The sequence below is a fragment of the Cynocephalus volans genome, chromosome 18, assembly GCF_027409185.1.
Source record: "Cynocephalus volans isolate mCynVol1 chromosome 18, mCynVol1.pri, whole genome shotgun sequence".
In the NCBI taxonomy this organism is placed as follows: Eukaryota; Metazoa; Chordata; class Mammalia; order Dermoptera; family Cynocephalidae; genus Cynocephalus; species Cynocephalus volans.
Genome location: NC_084477.1, coordinates 16318472 through 16339682, shown reverse-complemented (window position 1 = coordinate 16339682; position 21211 = coordinate 16318472). Strand labels below are relative to the sequence as shown.

Below are 21211 nucleotides of genomic sequence, written 5' to 3'. Positions count from 1 at the left end.
TATCTTCACAGATCTATTAAATGAAATCCTATTTATCTGTTTTTTCAGACATGCAAAAATGAGTCATACTCATGACAGCTCACTCCATGAAGATGTGTCTGCCACGTCCCCCTCTTGCTGCTGGAGTCCCTGTGTTTTTTCCCATAGCAGACTAAAGTCCACTTCCAGGGGGAGGGTCTGCAGACGCCCCTCCTTCCAGACGGTGCGTGCTATATGCGGCTCCTTACACTGGGGCTACCTGTGGACGTTTCTTTGGATGGGGGAGTTTATAAACTCAGCACACCTTTGGGTAAGGAGACCCAGAGCCAAGGGGATTTAATGTCAAATTGGCATTACTTGAACACCGTCCCTGCGTTCACTCTGGAAAGAATGAACTGGAAAAGGCAGAAGCCTGGTTTGGGGCATCTGATGTATACGGATCCACTCAGTCCTCGGGATGCCTCTGTGCTATTACCACGCTTATTTGTCAGATGAGGAAACTGGAGGCTCATAGAAGGTGAGGACTGGGCCGAGGTCGGGGCACGTGCGCATGTTAGAGGCCAGGATCACTCTGCAGCCCACAGCAGGGCATGTCCTGCTGAGGAAACCCTGGTGTCCTACAGCCTATAAGTTACGTGAAAGCCAAGCATAGGAGTAAGAATTAACAGCAATAAGACAAATTCACTGTGCCGTCCCCTAAAATGACCTGCACGAATCAGGCATCCGTACATTCCCTACAGCTTCTAGTCTATTGGATCTAACTTTAAACAAGTGCATTTTTTCCTTGAAAAACTCAATTTGAAATTCAACTCGCTTTGCTTGCAATGACAGAGAAAGGCAAAGAGGAGGCATGGTGATCTTGGGACCACGCAGAGTGCTACTCTCATAATGGGGACGGGGCTGCATCACTTATTTTTGTTTTGTTCTATTGACACTCAGACCCGTTTACACTTTCTTGGTGGCTCACATGGAATCGCTTCTGGGGTTTCTCTCCCAGGGCGGTGTGGAGTCAGTGGACAGGCGGGGGATGCCAGACGAGGAGGAAAGCTGTGTTCTTGGTGGGCAGGACCTGCATTCTTTTGGTGCCACTGGGGACCAGGACGGGGCTGGACCCCAAGCACCCCTGCTGTGGGACTGGGGCTGCCCCCGTGCTAGACTCACTTGGAACAAGCTAACTTAGAAGCGATCGAGTCATGTCAAAGCCCCTCCTCCAGCCTCCAGTTCTACCCCGAGTCGCACAGGGGTGCCTTACCTGGTGCCATCGGGCAGCTTCCTGTCGAAGGAGGTGCTGCGCGGGATGGCGGCCTGGGCCTGCTGCAGAAGCTGCTGGCACTGCAGCCGGTCGGGTGTGCTGGGCGCGGGGGAGGCTCTGGACAGGGGCTGCAGGGCTGGCGTGGGCACCCTGTGCCACGTGGTGTTCCTTCGGAAGGGCGTCTTGTACTCGCAGGGGGTGCCCTGGCTGTCCAGCTTGTACTCCACCATGGGGATCCGGCAGAGCTCCGAACACCCTCTGCGGGGCCAAGGAGAGGCAGTGAGAAAGAGGCTCGTGGCTGAGCCATCGGCATGGCCTCCTCGGGGCCCCACCACCAACACATGTGACGCTGCACGTGCTTCCCGGGCTCCACCCAAGGAGCATCTCACCCACAACAGAACCACGTCCCTCACTATTCAGTTCCTCTCTGCCAGCAGGTACTGAGTCCAGGAATTAAAAAGGCCATTTGCACCATCGCCTGGCTGCTGTGTGGCCACATGCATCACCCAGGCTGCTGAAGAGGCAGGTGTCCCAATACGGCTGTATAGTGACTAAAATGCTCAGCCAGTGGCAGGTGACAGCTTCTGCCCCCAGACCCAGAATACCCAACTAAAAGTATTAACACCCCTCATGAAAGAGGCCTCCAGGGCTCTGGAGGTTACCAAATGTGTGAAATGTATTTCTGGAGACAACAAATACCATCTACAGTAATTAGAGTTCAAAAGCTTGGAGACATTAAACACCTTGCTCAGAGCTACATAGCAAGACCAACACCGGACCTCTGGTCTGCACATTCCTGCCCACGGATCCAAGAAATAAGACACCCCAAACCGATGCTGGTCACTTTGAGGGACGATGGAAACGCCCATCACTGTGTCTGCAGTGACCGCTTCATGCACGTGCCAGAATTCACCAAAAGGCATGCTCTGTGCACACGCAGTGACCTCATGGCATTACACCCCATAAGGCTGTAAGAAAAGCTTCAATGAATGGGAGTAAAGAGCTTCCTTCTGTCCAGATGCTTGTACTCTGCAAGAAAGCCTTTGGTTAAACGCAGCACAGCATTAGGCTGCCTGGTCCGTGAGCAAAAGAACCAGCCACATGGCAAGTGCCGTCGATGGCTTTAACCACAGCGGTGAGCGCAAGGGGTTGGCAGGTTCCAGCTGATCTCTCCGTTTTTCTTTCTCTGTCTGTCCTTCCTGCCCTCTACAGATCCCACAAGAGACTCACCTTTCTCACTGACTTTGGGTCACACTTCCGTGCCCTGCCTGATGCTAGCCTACCCACTGTCCCTCCAGAGTCCTGTGGCAGTGGCACCCCTGGGTGGCCACTGGGCACCCAGAATGGGCTAGTGTGACCGAGAAACAGAGTGACTTCATTTTCATTAACTTACATCGAAAAACTGACACTCAAGTTCATTTTTTAAATCATGCTTAGAATAAACTTGGGTATGTGAATCTACTTTTTCAACTATAAATTTTATGACATCTAAGCCAAGCAGGGACTGGAGGTGAAAATTTAATGTCTGAATTGAGATATGCTGTAAGTGTAAAATTCACCTCGGAATTTGAATTTGAAGATCTAATACAAAAAAAAAAAAAAATTAACAATAATAATGTAAGCTACCTCATTAGTAATTGTTCAACATTTATTTTGGATATATTAAGTAAAAACATGTTATGAAAAATAATTTCACCTGTTTCTCTTTACCACTTTGAATATGGCTACTGGAAAATTTAAAAGTAAATATTTGTACTGGGCAGTCCCGTTGCCGAGGAGCCCGTGGGTCAAAACCTGCCATGCACCCTGAATGTCTGGTCTTCCCCCAGCTGGCCAGTCCTCCCCATGCCACCCTCCCAGCAGTCACATCTCCCAATGTGGCCCAAATCTCAGCTCAAGCCCTGCTTTTCCATGGGATTTGCTGACTCTGCTGAACAGTGCAAAGGCTAACCAGCCATGTACCAATTTAAAGGAGGTGTGTGATCTGCAAAGGACCCTGGGTGGGCCAGGCCCTCGGGCAGAGCAGGGCAGCTGGACTCAGTGATCACTTGTCCCTGCGGGCAGGCAGGCACCTTTCTGACACAAGCCATACGAGTGCCTGCAGGGGCTGCCCCTGGCTGTGGTGGCCTTGTCTACTTGCAATCCCCAATGGACGAGTGGGATCCAGAACTGTGCTTTTGGCTCTGGCTAATTGACACATGCTTCCATTAGGCATTTTATGTACACACTGTCTCTCCAGGTAGTTTGCAAACTTGTAGGACAGACCTGAATGTATCTTTAACCAATACACACACACGGAATCAAGAACACTGAACATGGGCGATAAGTAAACTTGAAAACTTAAAAATGCTTCATCTGTGTGATCTGAAGAGCTATTTTAAGCTATAGTCACATAATCGGGAATCAGAGTCACATGTCACTTTTTCTATTGAGTCTGCGAAAAGTGAAAAGCTCAATTAGGAAAACCTGTCCCAGCAGAGGGAGAACCTGAGTGTCCGTCACTTCAAAGTCAGTTGTGGCTTCTAGTTACTACAGTCACTCTCTTAAACTGATGTTACAGCTCCACAGAAGGTCGCCTCCTAGAGAGCTTTCCTACAGGCTCAAATGATTAGGCAGCTACTTAAGACCCATTAGCCTGGAAAATATGAGTTTGGTCAGATATCTGTAAGTTTCCCACTAATTACGCAGCGCACATAGGGCCGTTAACCTGATCAAAGCCTGCAAAGCTGACTGGTGCAAGGACACAGGAAGACCAGGTAAGTCTCAAATTATTCTGATGCATCATTCCAAATTACCATGCTGGTAAGGTAGTTACTCTCCAAAGCCTGGCCTCTGACACTCCAGCGACAACATAACAAACTTTCTAATACTCGCCCTTTGGAGAAATGTTTTAGTAGCCCCCTTTTAGGAAGTAGACTTCCACTGTCAATACGGTAGAGTAAAACCATTGCAGCCTCTTTTGAAAATCATCACAAAAGAACAAACGGAACAAGAAACAGAAACAACCTCAAATGTCAACAAAACTTTGGAGACGCCTGGAACTCTAGAACACAGTATGTAAACACGGAAGGCGAATGGAAGGACAGGAAGGTTTACCAGAGCCGAGGAAAGGGAAACCCACTGAGTACTGATGGGTATCAAGACCATTCACCCCGCACTGCCCCGGGAAGGTGTGGTCTCCAGAGAACTAGAATGAAGAATGCAGACTTGCAGGGACGAACAGGAAAAGGCCAAGTCAGCCTCTCCCAGGAAAGATGAGATCAGGGTCCCTTCTGTTTCCCCAAACCCAGGCTCAGAACGCTCGCTGCCTACCCAAGACAGGTCTCTAGAGAAATGAGAGTAGGGGCAAGTCCCCCAGTCACACTGCAGGGGAGCTCACCAACCAGCCAGACCTTCAGAGAAAGAGGAGGAACTTTTGAAATTTAAAAACGTGATTGCTGAAATTAAACATGAAAAATCCAGTAAGACAGTTGGAAGGTAAACTGAGGAACTCTCCCAAAACAGGAAAGGAGAGAAAGACATAAGAGAATTAAAGTTCAATCCAAAAATCCAACATCCACCCAACAGAGGTGGAAAAAAAAAAAAAAGAGAGAGAGAAAAGGGTGGAAGGAAATGTTTAAGAAATAATACAAGAAAATCTCCAGAACTAACGAATGTATAACATCAGATTAAAAGATCCAGAGAGCACTGCCCCAATGAACAGAAAATTATCCACAGGAAGACACGTCATTGGGAACACAGATTCCTGGGCTTCTGGGGGTGGGAGCCCAAGTTCCTAAGGACGGGGACCCAGACCCTCTCCATTGTGTCCAACAGCAGCACTGGAAGGTGCAGAACATAGCAAAGGCAACGTTTTAAAACTTCTGGATGAAATGACTTCTAACCTGTCAAATCAATAGTACGTGGAGCTTGGGACAGAGGAAGACAGAGAAATGAAAGATGACGCCCTCATTTTCGGTCTAAAAGTAGAGGAAGCCTAGGCTGGGGGACCCCTCCCCGGGACGCTCATGCCTGCTTCCAAGGACGTGTACGGCGTTCTCCATGTGGCAGTCAACTTTTGTTATTGTTTTCCTTTATTTTCTTCCCCTAAAATAAAATTCACTTCTCTTATCTGGTTTAAATTACTCTAGATTTAGTAAGTTTAATAGTTAAGTAATTAAACTCAGTCAGTCCCAATGTACGCTGGATTGCATTATTTTTTATAAAATGCCGAGGCTCCGCGATGTTCACTCATGGACTTGGATGGTTTCCAAGTGTTTTTCTACTGAAGAAGGTACCATATATCCCTGGGACTACTGATTTATCCACAGGGCCAAAGACCGAACCAGAAACCACAAAGGTGGGATGTAAAAGTAGGTACCAAGACATCAAGAAAACCCACTCCTGACTTGCACCGTAACGGGTGATTTCAGCAAATCCTGGGATGTTCAGGTGGACCCCGCGCTTTGGTGTCGTGAAAGTTCCAGCTGCCTGAACAGTGTCTACAGTGCACATCAAGGAACCTGCCTTGATCACCCCCAAAGTGAAAGGTCCTGGAGTTATAATTTTGGATAAAGGAACGTGAACCTTAAAACTCATGGACCAAAAGGCAACCTGCATTCGCAGTGCTTGTTCGGGCTTCTGGTTTGTTAGGTTAGGTTTGGTTTTTAAGAGGAGGACAGAAAGAGATGACAGATGGTGGGCAGCGTGGTCTGCTTGATTCATGCCCTTAGACGACAGCTTTTAATAAGACACTACAATGTAGCTTGAGTTTTGGAAGAAAAACATTATAGAAGTGCATAATCATGGCTAATATTTGTCAGAGTGCTGGCAAAAAAAAAAAAAAAAAAAAAAAACTTCAATGCATTAGAAGTGAGGGGAGAATCAGGGTGAAATTATCTCATTTCCAACCTCCTACAGAAAGCCACCCATAAAAGCCCTTTTAAGTACTAAATACTGGCATTCTTCTGCCCTAATAAAAATTAGCTGTTTTCAAAAGAATGGTTTTATTTTAAATCAAAATTAATTTCACTATTCTGTGACGTTTCACAGCAACTACTCTTACGAACTAGATTTTACTTTACTTCTAGGATTAAGATGTCAAATCAATACCACTGATTATAACATAAGTTATCACCAAATTTAGCAAACTTGGCTCTTCCCCATGTGTATGAGAAAGCCCTTGAAGGATGCCTATAGAAAATCTGACCAGTCTTTAGGGAAATGGGAAGGGCCATAAAAGAAGAATTATAAACAAACCTGCAGAGGACCTCACGCTGCAGAGCCTAGGGAAAGAGTCTGCGTCCGCCCCTGCACGCTCCCTCGCTCCTTGGGTGGTCCCAGCACAGGACACCAGGCAAAGCACCCCAGCTCGCTGGAGTGTCGAACCTGGTGCTGCTATGGAATGGCACGTGGCAAATACCTCTGACCAGTAAGTAAAGGCCAACTGAGACCCAAACAGAACAACTGCAAAGGGACCTCGCACCAAAAGACATTTCTGAAAAAAGTAAGCTGTAAATTTTGTGTGTGACTGAACCATTTTTAAAGAAAAGACTTAAGTCTTCTGCTTTCCTGCGACAGTAGAAAAACTCAGAACTCGTTGGCACTGGCGTGTGGCCTCCTGTGGACAGACCACATCAAGTCCACGGACGGCAACTCCATCTGCAGCTTCTGGCACGTCTTTCACAGGTGCCAGGAGAGGATACTCAAAAATGTTAGATATGGCCACAGGATCACTTACATGTAAGCTACTGATTTCCTCTTTGCTCCATAACAAATGTACATATCATCAATTGATGCTTCTAATTACCACGCTAGGTATGGATCAATAACACTCAGCTTCAGGGTTAAACATAAGTATACTTTTTAACATTTCTTGTCTAGCCGGTCACTTTTCTGAGTCTAATCTCTCTCACTAGTGTACCCTGAAAGGCAAAACATTTTGGAGACCCAGAAGGTCATTGAAAATGAGCTAGTTAAAATATGGCACTACAGGACCGTAAGAGAGACAAGCCGTCCCATTAAGTGGAGTCCCCAGGGGATCTCATGTTTTATTGCTGAAAATCAATGTCACCTGTCCTCTTACATTCACCACTGTGCACTGAGGCCTCGTCCTGCCCAAGGGACGCTCATTAACTTATTTATATCCACAGGCACGGGCTTTCTGCTCTGCCTCCTGCTGCCTAAAGCACGGTTTCCCATCAGCAGATTTCATGTCTGCAGTGTCCACCCCTTCCTAATTTCTGGGCATGCCCAGCAAAGAGGTGGTATCCGCTCCTGTTAGCATTAACAGACTCCCACACTCCTTACCAAGCACCGCAGGGCATGTACCCCATAACTTCAGAGGCACCCAGGAAGGTCCCCAAGATTCCACCTGCCCCCATGGGTCCATTCCTTTCCCAGGACACCTCTTGCTTCCTCAAAGAACCTTTCATTGACCATCAATAATTTGGGCACTTGAAAGTGGATCCCTGCTGGCCAGGCTGTGGACGGGCTTCTAAAGCATCGCTCCAACTCTGCAGCAGCAGTCTGACCATCAGGGCCAGCGCCATTTGCGTCCAGCCAGGCTGCATGGTTTTCTTTGTTTATTCTCTAGACGTATTGAACTATTCTTCATTAAAGAGAAAGTTTAAGCCCTGGGCTCAAAACCCAGACCTGCCAATGTGTACTTCAGAAAGGTGGCCACCTCTATGGACTCTCCTGAAAAGAGAATAACAGCACGGGATGTGTCAAGACGAAATTATATAAAATAGGTAAACTTCCCGAGGTGACAGCTTCATAAGAAAGAAGTTGGTTACAAATGGGCACTATGACTTTTTGCTTTAAAAAATAAATAAATATTTTTAAATATTAAACTTCAAGGCACATACATTTTCACGAAAGTCCTTTCTAGATCATAGATGTTTATAGAATCATGGAATTTAAAGCTTAACTTAAAATTTAAAAATGTAGAGCTGTAGATTTCTCTGCATCCGCATTCTTCTATCCTACTATTTTGTTCTTTTTGTCTTACATAAAAGTGGGGCACATGACTCTGTTTAATGCTCCTTCAAAACTAGGAAAGGGGAGGTGTCCTGGGGGACCGAGTGTGTTCAAAGGCCACACACATGGGCAGCTGGACACACCAGCAGGACCAGCTAAACAGGAACCACGGAGCCACACAGCCTGATCCTAACCCTAACCTGATCCTAACTGGGTTTACGGTGCCCTGAAACTGCCTCCTGGTCTCACTCTGCTGGGCAGTGTCTTAGAGAACCTTTAACTGAACCTAACGTTCCAATGAAAAGCCTCACAACATTCCGCAGTGCTAGTCTGTACTTGCGACCCACCATCTGACCTTGTGCAGCACTTTGCAGTCCTCTGCATACGCCCTCCAATCATCACAAGAATGTGGGAAGTTCAAAGGAAATCTCCATTTTTCATTAGGAGGCGCAGAGAGGTTGGGAAGGGAAAGGGTTCACCCTGGAACTCGGGTCCTTGACTCCAAGGTCCCTGATCTCTCCAAAGCACAGGGCAACTGTCTTAGGAAACCATCAGAGTACAGTGAAGGCAGCCCACACTGTATGTCATCTCCTCCGCTAGGTGCTAAAGGAATCTTTGCAAACAAAAGCAGATGCCCTCAAAAGAATCACCTGCTTCTCTTACACTATGCACTTTGCAAAAGGACCCTTTTATAGCCCTGGCGATTAAAGTAATCACTGATATTTTAATCGTTTTAGTGTCTGTTATGCTAATAGCTTGCTAATAGCTAAAAGATGCTCTCCAAATCATCCCATGAGGTGAGAGAGGTAACTGACGTCCATTCACTGGAGTCACAGATTCTCTGGAACACAAAAAATCACAAGCTTCTAGCAGGGAGCTAACCACAGAGCATAACTCTCCACCAACTGAGGGCAGTTGCCATACATGAAATAGGCACTAAATATTAACTCACCTTTCCGCAAATCTCCTTGATTTACAGACAGAAATAGAGAGACACCTAGACCATAAACCCAAGTGACCAAGCCCTCTGAGAAAAGGTCTTGAATGGGAAGGCATGTGTCATAGGAAAGCGGACATGAGGTCACCCAGCACTGAGTAACGCATCGACTTCCCCTTTCTTCCTCACTGGATGTGGGCTGGACCGTGTCCTTGCATTCTGGGCACCAAGCCCAGCACTGGACAGAGGCTCAGAAGGCTCTTACGAAAACCAACCACTTCCCTTTCTTTTCTTAGAAAGCTTGAGAGCAGGAATAACATTTCACTGCACTGTAACACTTCCAAGTTATACAGAGAAAATTCTCAATAGCTATTCAATGCCTGATTTTTGATCACTGTATTTCTAGAACATTCCATGGCTGCCCACGATCACAGGCACAGTGTAACATGTCAAGCATGAGACAATTCTGTGCATAACGACCAGCAGGCTCGTGCAGTACTGTCACCCTTTCCATGCCTGTTACAGCGACAGCAACACTCCAACCTCCAAAATGCAAAAAAGCGTGGGAACTAAAGTGTAGATTATTAATGAGACAGCATTTTCTGCACTAGTTTGAGAAACTTATTATCAAGTCATAAGTTGTTACTATCATTTGAGAAAACCATTTTTAAGTAGCCAAAATATGAATAGGAAATACTGCATTTTAGAACATCAGACAGAATAAAAGGAGTCCGTGAAAGGAAAGATTACATCTGTCTGGGGCGTTTTAATAGCCCTGGTGCCAAGTGTGGCTTCTGGAACAAAGTAGTTAAGAGTGAATGAATGAATGGACGAATGAATGAATGAATGAATGAGCCAACATAAGGCAATCTTCTTTACGTTCTGTAATCCTGTGTTCTTAGGCCAGAAAGTGAGAGAATAATCTGAACGTTATGTTGATGGAAGTGGGCGGGGGACTCTGAGTAGTGAATGCACTTCAGATCACTTTTATAACCTCAAGTTCTGGGCTCTTTTAGCATTTCGTATTAAAATTTATTACTAGAGGGACCACAGGACAATACCAGATGGAACTAATTTTTGTCATCCATGCAAACAAATTGAAATGCCAATCTAAAACCTCATTTGAGTCCAGATCTCAACTCACCCTTATGTATATATATATATATATATACTGCTAAACTGACAAAACAGAGTTTTCCTTCCTATTTCTATTTGCATTCCTCCTCTCTGCATATTTCAGGAAGTTGAGAAGTCTCAGGCAACAGGCACGAAAGCAGAAGACAAAAACATAAAGTTTTAATTGTATAAAAGGATGAGAGAATAACAATTTAAGACTCACGATCCCATGAGGGAAATTTCCATTGTTTTGCATTTTATAGGAAAAAATATGTCTTGGACAGCGTGTCCACAAAGTATAAAAAATCGTACAACACAGATGCACCGCAGGAAGGAACTTCATTTCCACCGTCATCGGACGTATTTACTAAATTCACTCACACTGTGTAGCAACTCATGCATAATTCTGATGAGCTGTTATTTCCTTTATATCAGCCTTTTAAGCTTCCCTTCAAGTGACATTGACCGGATGTTAGTTACCTCTGGAGGCCAGAGGCTGGGCCACACCTGCGGCTGTGAACCGTCCCTTGCAAAGATGAGAAAGACCTTCAGTAAGCATCTTGGGCCACAGGGATCACTCGATCACTTTTCATCTTTACCCGAGACTGTCTGCCTTGGGAGATGCCCTTGCTTCCTTCAAAACCTCATTTGCATCCGAAGAGAGCTATTCCCAGACCGCTTCCTGCCACGCACACACTCCCAGTGTATATGAGTTCACTGCAGGATCCAATCCCAGCACGAGATCTATTAACAGGCTTTCCCAAAGGGGGTCCTCCCTGCTTGGTGTACCTGGAACCCCAGGAAAGCTATGCATGGCCCCGCCTGCCTTTCAAGCCCAGGGACAGCTGGATTTCTCATCACCCTGAGGCTGGAGAACTGGGTTTCAAAATTACTGTGGCTTTTGAGTCACTGTGACTACTTGCCCTGCTGAAGACTCCTGTAACCAAGCAGCTTCTGAGTCATAACCAAACACGTTCTGACCTGGGGACCAGAAGCCAGTCTACTGAATGACAGGTCTCTCATGCTGCCGACAGGGCCAGATGGACTCCCAGGCAAATTACTTTCTATCTAACATCCCGTAGGACAGATACCGAGATTTTACGCAACATTTACAAAGGCTGTTTTAGTAGTCCTCACAGCACTTACATTAAAGATGATTTAAAAGAAAACATTTTTATACACACACACACACTCATGCATATACATGTCCATCTAAGTAAATTTTTTTCCCTCCCTGAAAAGCTCTAAGAGCCAACTTGTGAAAGAAGATGGAGGTAATTTTCCATGCTGCAAATCAAATGCATACTTTTAGCTTGAGGCAAATCCTTGTATATTTTGCTATAGGGGTAATGTACTAAACAAAAAATGTTTACTTTTAAAAGTTTGTATTTTCATTTTTAATATAAGTCCAGCACCACCCATTTCTCCTTTAGCCCCTCCTGTAGCGTTTTTTAAAAATCTAATAGTGCAGAAGGCTAGACTTGCTGAGAGTGCAGACAGGACAGAAAATGACATTTTGTACTTGCTGTGGTCTAGAGCGGGAGTGATGGCTGGTTATAGCAGGCTGGTACAACAGCAAGTACTTTTATCAGGGCAACCAGACAGCCACAAGCAGAAAACAAATCTGACGCTCACAAATACATGGATTTAAAAATTTACAAATTCAGATTCACAGGAAATTGGAAAACCAAATTAAAAGCGTTTTAAATAATACACGCTAGACTCAAAACCTTCATGATTTGCAGCTATGGGGTTGACATGCATGCCAATTTTGGAGTGTTAGTACTAGGCAAATAGCTAATTTTTATCCTGGCTAAGGTTGAAATATAGAAAACAGTTATTCCAAATTAATCAGGAGAAAAAAAACCCCATATCTTCAGGGAATGACATTAATGAGACTCTTAGGAAACAAGGGCAAAAATCTCTAAATAAATATCTTGACTAGTGTCAATAAGAGAATTTGCATTTAAAACAAAAAATTAATTGCGTTGCAACCAAAGCAGATAACCAGCTTTCTTTAGAGGAAAAACATGTCCCTGGATGAAACGATAACAGCAAGACTTTTTAAATGGTAGTTTTTATTTGTTTTTGCTGAAAAATAATTCAGTATTTCTTAGGAAATTCTGTTTTTCTAAGTCATGTGTTCTAAATACCAAACATTATGGTAACTTCATCATTTCTACTATCCAGAGCTCTTGAAAGCTTAAAATATTTCTTATTGAGCAAGACTACACCAAAACTAAAAACACAGACAAGAAGTGTAATTTTTTAACCCCAAGGAAGAACTTGGTAACATTTTTGTCCAATTCTATAGGACTAATCAGCTTCTAAGAAAGATAGAAGACTTTGACTCTCACCATAAGAATTGCAAATCTATATTTCTACTATAGAAAACAGAACCCTTACCCTATGGAAAAATGTTAAACAACTGGCTTAAAATTTACTGTAAAAGATTTTCACTTATACAACATTTTAGCCTCTGAGGCCTAAAGGATTTGCTCTTTGTTATTTCCGTGTCTCATTTTTAATAAAGTAGTTTTTCATCTTTAGTTTGTTTGGACTTATGATGTGTGATGCATGAGATTCTTGGAGAGCAGGTAGATTTAAGGGGACAGAATCAGGCGGGGCGATGAGAAACGTCTTGGAGATTTCACGTGACACGGGACTGACACTCTAAAGAGGAATTTCAGTCTGTTAAACCTTTATTTAATACTGGGAAAACATAGGAAACAAGGCCATAGAAAGTCAGGCTGGAAGCACATGGTAGGACAGGTAATAGAAACAGGATTTTGCAAAATATCGTACATTGACCATAGGGGAAGATGGTGTAAGACTGGACTGTTTTCTAAAAGGAGATCACGATGGCTGGCCCATGGCTCACTTGGGAGAGTGTGGTGTTGATTACACCAAGGCCGTGGGTTCGGATCCCTATAGAGGGCTGGCCTGTGGCTCACTTGGGAGAATGCGGTGCTGATGACACCCAAGGCCGTGGGTTCGGATCCCTATATAGGGATGGCCGGTTAGCTCACTTGGGAGAGTGTGGTGCTGACAACACCAAGTAAAAGGTTGAGATCCCCTTACCAGTCATCTTTTGGGAAAAAAAAAATTAATTAAAAAATAAATAAAAGGAGATATTGGTTTAGAGCTGATCTACCCAACATGGCAGCCACTAGCCAAGGGGGGAAAATTCAATCTAAATAAATTAAAACACAAATTCATTTCCTCAGTTGCTCCAGCCACGTTTCAGGAGTCACATGTGGCCGGTGGCTACTGTTTCGGATGGTACAGCTATAGAATATATCATCCCAGAAAGTTCTAGTGGGCAGTGCTGGTTTAAAGGATGGAGAAAGGAGACTATGGAGGAAGGAGAAAGAATGACCTCGGTTCACGAGTCCAGAAAGTGGGCCCAGAACTCTGCCATCTTTGGATGGTAAGACTTTCCGTTTTAATACGATAGAAATTAAGATGAATCCTCAAGTTTTCTCTTTTTCGAACTACAATGGGTGGGGTGTTGATGATGCTAGAAGGTCATAAGTACGTTACACGTGTCATCTTACGTCATCTCCACACAATCCGCAGGAGGTAAAGAGAATAATCCCACACACAGTGCCAGAGACCATGCGGCAAGTGCCTGGATTCCAAGCGCACATCCCCTCCAAAAGCCAGAGCTCTCCAGCTGCGTGGGGACTCCACGTGAGGAGGTGGCAGCAGAGGTGCGACCACCAGACCCCTGGTGCCCAAGGGGTGGTTCATCGTCATCAGCATCTTTCTCCCGCTGGCCTCACGTCTTCCTGATGCAGAGCGTGTTGATTCCCACGCATCAGTATTGCTTCCTAACGCCAGTCTAATCCCCTTCCCTCCAGAGACCCACCTCTGGGCTTTCTGAGTCTATCCACTTCTTCTCATACGAGGGTACCGCAAAGAAGTCAAGGGAAGGCTCAGACCACCTTTCAGTTCTATGTCTCCACGAACTTTCTGCAATATCCTCGTATGCTTCTCATGACAGGTTATAATAATGCCCCCAACCACTTCAATCTCTCTCAAGCTTCAGTTTGCAGAATGCGGCAGTCACCCTATGGAATATACTTGGTGTTCGGATATTCCTCATACATACTGGTATTGATGACCTCCAAAATATCTCGAATGACTTCACGTTACAAAAAGAAACTCGACTTGTGTACAGAAAAGTAATTTGCTAAAGGCTGAGCTACGGTAAAGAATATTTCCTCTTAGACGTGAGTGTCACCAGTCCAGGTGCCCCAAGCAGGTGCACTAAGTTCCTCCCCATAGTTTATAACAGCTCAGCTCGGATATAGTCTATGTCCCATTAAACTGCTTAGAACGTTACAATTGATCATTTTTTAAGCACTGATCGCTTTTTAAAGCTTTTTCAATTGCCCTAAAGGTCGACATCCCAACAATGCTGTTGGAAGATGTGCTGGACGATATTGTCTGAGGACCCCACAGGAGGGTCGAGGACAGCCACCTGCCACAGAGACCGTGGCCTTACCTCCGGGGCGAGCCGTCCTCGTGGGGCTCGATGATGACCACCGTCACCGTCACCGAAGTCCGCAGCAGGTCGATCATCTGCTCGTGCGTCAGTGTGGCCACGGCCACTTTGCAGATCTCCACAAGGCGGCTCCCTTGGCGAAGACCCGCCTTCCAGGCAAAGCCGAAGGGCTCTACATCTGCCACGATTCCTTCAAAATTCACATGGAAGCCGAGCTGGCCCAGCCCATTCCTCCGCAAGGTCATTTCCACCGTCTCACAGCCTCGCGTCACTATCTAGAGGGAAGGAGACTGTTAGAGACGCCCCTTCTGTCCAGGCCACCCGGGACCCCGCCAAGTGCACACGTGGGCCCCCTGTCAGCCCCTCTCCCCATGGCTCAAACTGCACCTGCTCACGTAACAAGTCCAGGACACACTTAACTCCAGAGTTCACAATTCACCTTGGCATCGGGCCCAGAGAAAACACCAAAGCACAACCGTGGTTTCAGTCCCCAAAGGCATACCGACCCGACACAGGCGTCTGCTTCGGCGCCCCTGATCTAGGGCTTGTGACCTGAGGGTGGGCTCTGATAACCCCCTCCTCCCCTCTCTCGTGTCAAACGAATGGGCTCTCATGCATAGGAATCCCACTGTTCCAGGTGGATTAGAGCAACGAAGAAAATGTAAGGACTTTCGAAACCACTGCAAGTTTCAACCACGAGGCACTAAAACCCACCAGGCAGTTTCAACTCAAAAAATTTTTAAAAAGGGCCCAAAGCACCTCCAAGCTGACGCTCAGTGGCCCACCCCTCAGTTCAGGGAGGGCCACAGCAGGCAGGAAGTCAGCAGTAAGAAGACTCTGAGTGCTCTCTGTGCACCAGCCTGTGCGTGTCCTGCAGAAGTCCTGTTCTGTCCCCTAGGGGCCCTGTCCTGGGGGCTGACTGCCCATGCAGGCCGGCCAGACTCCTTGCCATCTGTCAACAGGGGAGGCATGCAGGTGCAGGGGGGCCTCTGTGCTGAGGGCTGCTTCTCCTCCACAGGGCCAGCCCTGGGCCCAGGCAGCCCCCAGCAGTGACAGTCCAGTGCTCACACTGCCCCCAGGAGAGGGTGTCTACAGCAGGACCACCAAACGCGACACATCAAAAAAGGTGGTTTGCGGCCCACTCTATGGACAAAAGCCCCAGTAATTAGTTAACTCAACCCTCCAAAGCTCTTACCGAGCGTAGTTTACATGCAGTGAAAGAAAAACATGGGCTCATTAAACATCATTTGAGGACGATGACATCACTTATTTGTGGGAAATTTCAAGTCGAGATGTATCACATCCTCAGCCCCAAAAGCCCAGAGGCAGTGTATGAAGTTTCGGTTTAATAAATGCTCCATTTCCATGAAACATGCTCTGAATCCACAGACACCCATTTAATAAGACCCACGGCTGTCAGTGCAGCCGCGGGACCGGAGTCGGATCCGCGCACCACCGCTGTGTCTGACGTTTCCATGGTTACCACAGCACGCACACTGTCAATCAGCTTCTTCCCGGCAGGCTTAGGAAGACGGGATGGGGATTGCTGGAACTAGTTAGTGGTGAAGTTTTGAAAGATTGAAGTTTCCAGAGTTAGGAACTGAACTAATTTAAAACTGCTGAAAAAAGTACTTTTGTAATATATACAACCCAAATACATTTTTCCTTCACTCCTTTTTCCATGTTGTCCTAAGGCACCCTCCCAAAAGACGACATGTAAAACGTGCCCTGCCTTCTTTCAAATATTAATGCAATTGTCAGGTGAAATTTACCACCCACACATCAGACCCAGCATGGCTGGCTGGGCTCTTCCAGAACCCTCCAGGCTGTCTCCCCTGCTGTCTCCCTCCAGCCACCTGCCACCAACCGGCTGTGGCTTTTGACTACTTCTTAATTTTTTTCTTTCTTTTTTTTTTTTTTCCTAAAAATAGCTTTTGGCTATTTTTTTTTTTTTTTTTTTGAGAACAGGGGTGTTCTCCAAAGTCTGAAGGTCCACACTCTGCATTATCTGCAGCTCCTCATATACTTACATGAGCTCAACGATCACAAGAAAGCAGTGGCCCCCATCCATGTCCCCAGGACTGGCTACGTTCGTTGTGGGGCCCGGTGCTCAATAAAATGCACAATAAAAACCCCTTACTCAAAACTGTTGAGAATTTCAAGATGGCAATGGGAGAGCACTCAACCAAGCCCAGGCTCTCGTGGAGACTACACCTCTGTCCCTCAGGCACAGCTCTCATTCCCTGCCACGTCTTCACCTGCCAACAGGTGTCTCCAGCTCCATGTTCCTTCCCCACAGAACGAGACTGAGTTCATCCTCTGCCAACCGGGCACTGGCTCCCGGCGTCCCACCGGCCTGCACCCTGCTCTTTCCCCCAGTACCTGCTGTCACTACTCCGTACCAACCCTACAACTTAATCCCCTCAGTAGTCCCCAGGTTGGTCTGTTTCTGATACTCCGTGCTGCAGTCATCCTAGACACAGATTAGGCCCCCTATTCACACCAGCCATGCACTTTCGTAGGGAAATGGTAGGATAGGCCCATGCAACAGTGAATGTGTAAGAACCTGTGTGTAAATACCCCTGGGATGTGCGTTTCGGTGGTTGGTGAGGTGGCATTTGTGCTGTGTTTTCATGAGCACAGATTATGACTCAGTAGATGAGCTAGAAAGAAGTATTTGCAATCACCAAAAGCACAATGCATCCTCAGACTCACAAGTGGGACTCAAGAGTCAATTCTCTAGGCACGTAAACTAATCATGCACTTAATCATCCCCTGAAACTCCTACCTGGCTCTGCACACACAGACCTGATAATACTGTTCAACACGCTGACCCCTCGCTGGGAATAGAGTCTGCAAATAATGCCATTATTTTTCTGAGGCCCACAGACACTGGCCTGGTTTTATTCTTTCTTACACGGGGTCTCTGATAATGAAAAGGAGATTTACATCTGGTGGGAGGATGGGGGCAAGAAGTGGATGAACATAATTTCTCCTTTCTTTGTGATCTATAGTTGACAATCTTTTTCAGCTAAAAAAAAAAAAAAATACATCCCCCTCGGGGGAAGATTTACAAGTGAGAAATCCTATTGTCAAAGCATGTTTTCTTCTTATATTACCCCAAAACAATAAAAACTGGAAATAGTTTGATTCTTATTACCCTATTGTATATATTCAAACTAAAATCTGAATCTTACTTTTCTAAGATTGGGAGCAGAAATAGGACTGTTAAACACCCCAGATGTAACTTAGGGACTTTGTACTAAAAGTCACATTAAAAAAAAAAAAATCTCTTTTAAGACTTACTTTTTAAAAAGTCTTTCTAACTCAATGGGTCATCATGTAAAACCTACTTAAGAAAGGGGAAGATTAATAATGTATTTATCTGGCAGATTAAACAAAAACCCCTGCTGTATAAATACACACAGAGTTGAAGTGCAGTTAGACTCAGTCACTCATGCAGTCAACAGCAAGTTCGTGCCTGTTAATTACCCACTGGGAAAGTCCATCAGGTCGGTCTCCCAAACAGACGTAGTATCTAGACAAGTCTCATATTTTTCCTTCAAATACTGCAAAAATACATCCCAATATTCTCTTTTGAAAGTTGGCTGATGCAGTTTGGATGTGTTGTCCCCCCCAGAACTCATGTGGAAATCTGATCTCCAACGTTGCAGTGTTGGGAGCTGTTTCAGACATAGGGTGGATCCCTCATGAATGGATTAATGCTCTCCCTGGGGGAGGGGGGCCTGAATGCGTTCTTGCTCTATTAGTTCCTGCGAGAGCTGGTTGTCTAAAGGACCCTGGCACCTCCCCCCCCTTGCTTCCTGTCGCCATGTGATCTGCTTGTACCCACCAGCTCCTGCCACTTTCCACCATGAGTAGCAGCAGCCTGATGACCAAGCCAGATGCAGCTGTCCCAGAATCATGAGCCAAATAAACCTCTGTTCTTTATAAATCACCCAGTTGCAGGTGTTCTGTTATAGTGACACAAAAACGGACTAATACAGTGGCTTAACTTTCCTTTTCTGATTGATGTATGACGGGTGGTCCACCTCCTGTTTCTGCCACTGCTCAAAAGGACCCAGGATTTAAAACTAAGCTCTGTGTCCATAGGGAACAGTAACTCATTCCTCGAGTGCTGAAATCACGATGGGATTCCCTCAGCGCAGGCTGCTAGTAATCTGGGACCGAAACACAAGGACGGTGGAAAATACAAGACGTCGACTTACCACTAATCGCTGGACGATCTCCCGTATGTCCTCAGCACAGTTATCCACAGAGGACAGCAGGATACACTCTCCTCTTTCGTAAAACACTTTGATGCTCACTAATCCGGATGTCCACCCAATAACGTCCCTGCAGGAACAGTTGAACACGACATTCTTGGAGTCCTTTTCGATCAACATGATGAATTCATTGGAGATCCCGAGAAGACACTCGATGTCAGCAGACTGGCTGAAGTCACGGGCTACCACGTGCCACATGATGGCCCCCACACTGAACAAGTGAGCGTCCTTCCTCGGTTTCACTCTCTCCTTCTTCTTTGCACCCAGCGTAATGAAGCTGAATTTCACGGAGGTGTCCACGGTGGCGGTTGTGACAAAGTTCTCTGCCAGATCTTTCAAGTACTCCTGCCTTGTCCGAGTGGCCATCGCTCGAAATTTTTCCGACTTATGGGCAGCATTTTCTGCATTGATTACTTTGGCTAAGAGGAAGTCCCGGAACACTGCTGACTTTGGAAAAGTCACGCCTTTGGGAATGGGTGGGCCAAAAGGTGGCACATCTTTTGATCTGGAAACCCCAACGCTGGGGAAGAAAACAGAGAAACACGATGAGCTATGATACTGTGAACCTCAGTGTTCACAGAGAGGGCCTCTCTATAAGAACAGTTTGATTGGGAATATAACATTGTAGTGGGAACACGCGTGCTGTAGTAAACTCTGTGCATATTCGGGGAGCTAGAGGAAGGAAAAGGGTTTTAAAGGAAAAAATGATAGAGGTTTGCAATGGTTTGGGGATAGCTAACCTTGGCTACGAAGATTAATAACAAGGGTGAGGCTGGTCTGAGGCTGGACAGACAGTTGCTGGACAGATGTCCTCACACAGCACACCTCTGTGCAAGGTTGTGGTTTCCTAAAGTCCTTTGTGATAATTTTTATCAGGAGTACGTGCATGGGACCCTCTCTCATGGCTTTCCCAGCTCTATTTGTCCGGGGTTTTTTGTTTTGTTTTGTTTTTAACAAAAGCAACTCCATTTTGATCCTGACAACTTTTGCTGTACTGTGACACTCACCTTCTGAAGTCTGGCATATACCCACACTTGCAACTTAACCCATCTATTTTACAAGGTTCCTGCTCTCCTAATTTCTGAACACCAAGCATTTTGTTTGTTTGCTTATTTAAGGAAAATGCTCCAAACTTTGTAGAAAAGACATATAATGGGCTGAATTGTGTCCCCCTCAAAATTCATATCTTGAAGTCCTAACCCCCAGAACCTGGGAATGTGACTGTATCTGGAGACAGGGCCTTTAAAAAGATAATGAAGTTAAAATGAGGACTTTGGGTGGGCCTCAGTCCAACCAACCAGTGTCCTTATTAAGAGGACATTTGGGTACACAAAGAGACACCAGGGATGCATGCACACAGAGGGACCACAGAAGAACACAGGGAGAAGACACCGTCTGCAAGCCAGGGGCAGAGGCGTCAGGAGGAACCAGCCCTGCTGTCACCCTGACCTTGGACTTCTAGGCTCCAGAGCCATGAGCAATAAATGTCTGCTGTTTGAGCCTCCCAGTGTGTAGCTTCTGCATGGCAGCACCAGCTAACACGGGAGTGATGAAACCACAGGACAGGGTAAGCACAATTTCAGATGGCACCAGTGAGGCACTCTGTGACTCTGTGGCTGGTGGTCTATGAGAAAGACAGGAACATCCCAGGTAAGTGCAGCCCTGGCCACTCCCTGGGATGCCTATGACATGGGACAGAGGGATCATACTGTCCTGGAAGGGCCCAAAATTTAAGTGTCACTTTTTTTAAGGAAATGCTCACTTGATCACATTTTGAAAATCTAAATGAAAGTTTTATAGGAGTAAAGTTTTAAGAGATTCCAGGGACTGAAAAAAATCAAATGTACGGTGAGAGCAGCAACCATCTTAATCTACTGAAACGAGTTATGTCCCCCACCGCAGACCACAGCTTGAGTTGTCTCCAATCCTTTTTTGAATAAGATCAATTATAAAGAGGCAATATGAATGAACAAATACAGGATTAGCATGAGTAAGTGAATGAATGAATCCCACAGCATATAAAGCACCTGCTCCCCAGTTACTGAGTAGCTTCATTAGTACACAAAGGCGTACCAATCCCACGTCTGCCCATCGTGGAAAATCCTGAAAGGGGTGGATCAGGCATGAAGACATTCTGTCCCCACGTGTGCTGTCAGATGCAAATTCTTCTG

At 45.9% G+C, this 21211-nt stretch overlaps 1 protein-coding gene across 1 annotated transcript in view; it reads right to left on the bottom strand.

The window, feature by feature from the left end:
* Nucleotides 1-21211, bottom strand: part of SIPA1L2 (signal induced proliferation associated 1 like 2) — a 103436-nt gene that overhangs the window by 39075 nt on the left and 43150 nt on the right. Inside the window, exons 7-9 of the mRNA XM_063082693.1 lie at nucleotides 18984-19560; nucleotides 14755-15029; nucleotides 1232-1489 (exon numbers count right to left, since the gene is read on the bottom strand). Of these exons, the coding sequence (XP_062938763.1) occupies nucleotides 1232-1489; nucleotides 14755-15029; nucleotides 18984-19560 (1110 nt within the window). The remainder of the gene's footprint in view (nucleotides 1-1231; nucleotides 1490-14754; nucleotides 15030-18983; nucleotides 19561-21211) is intronic.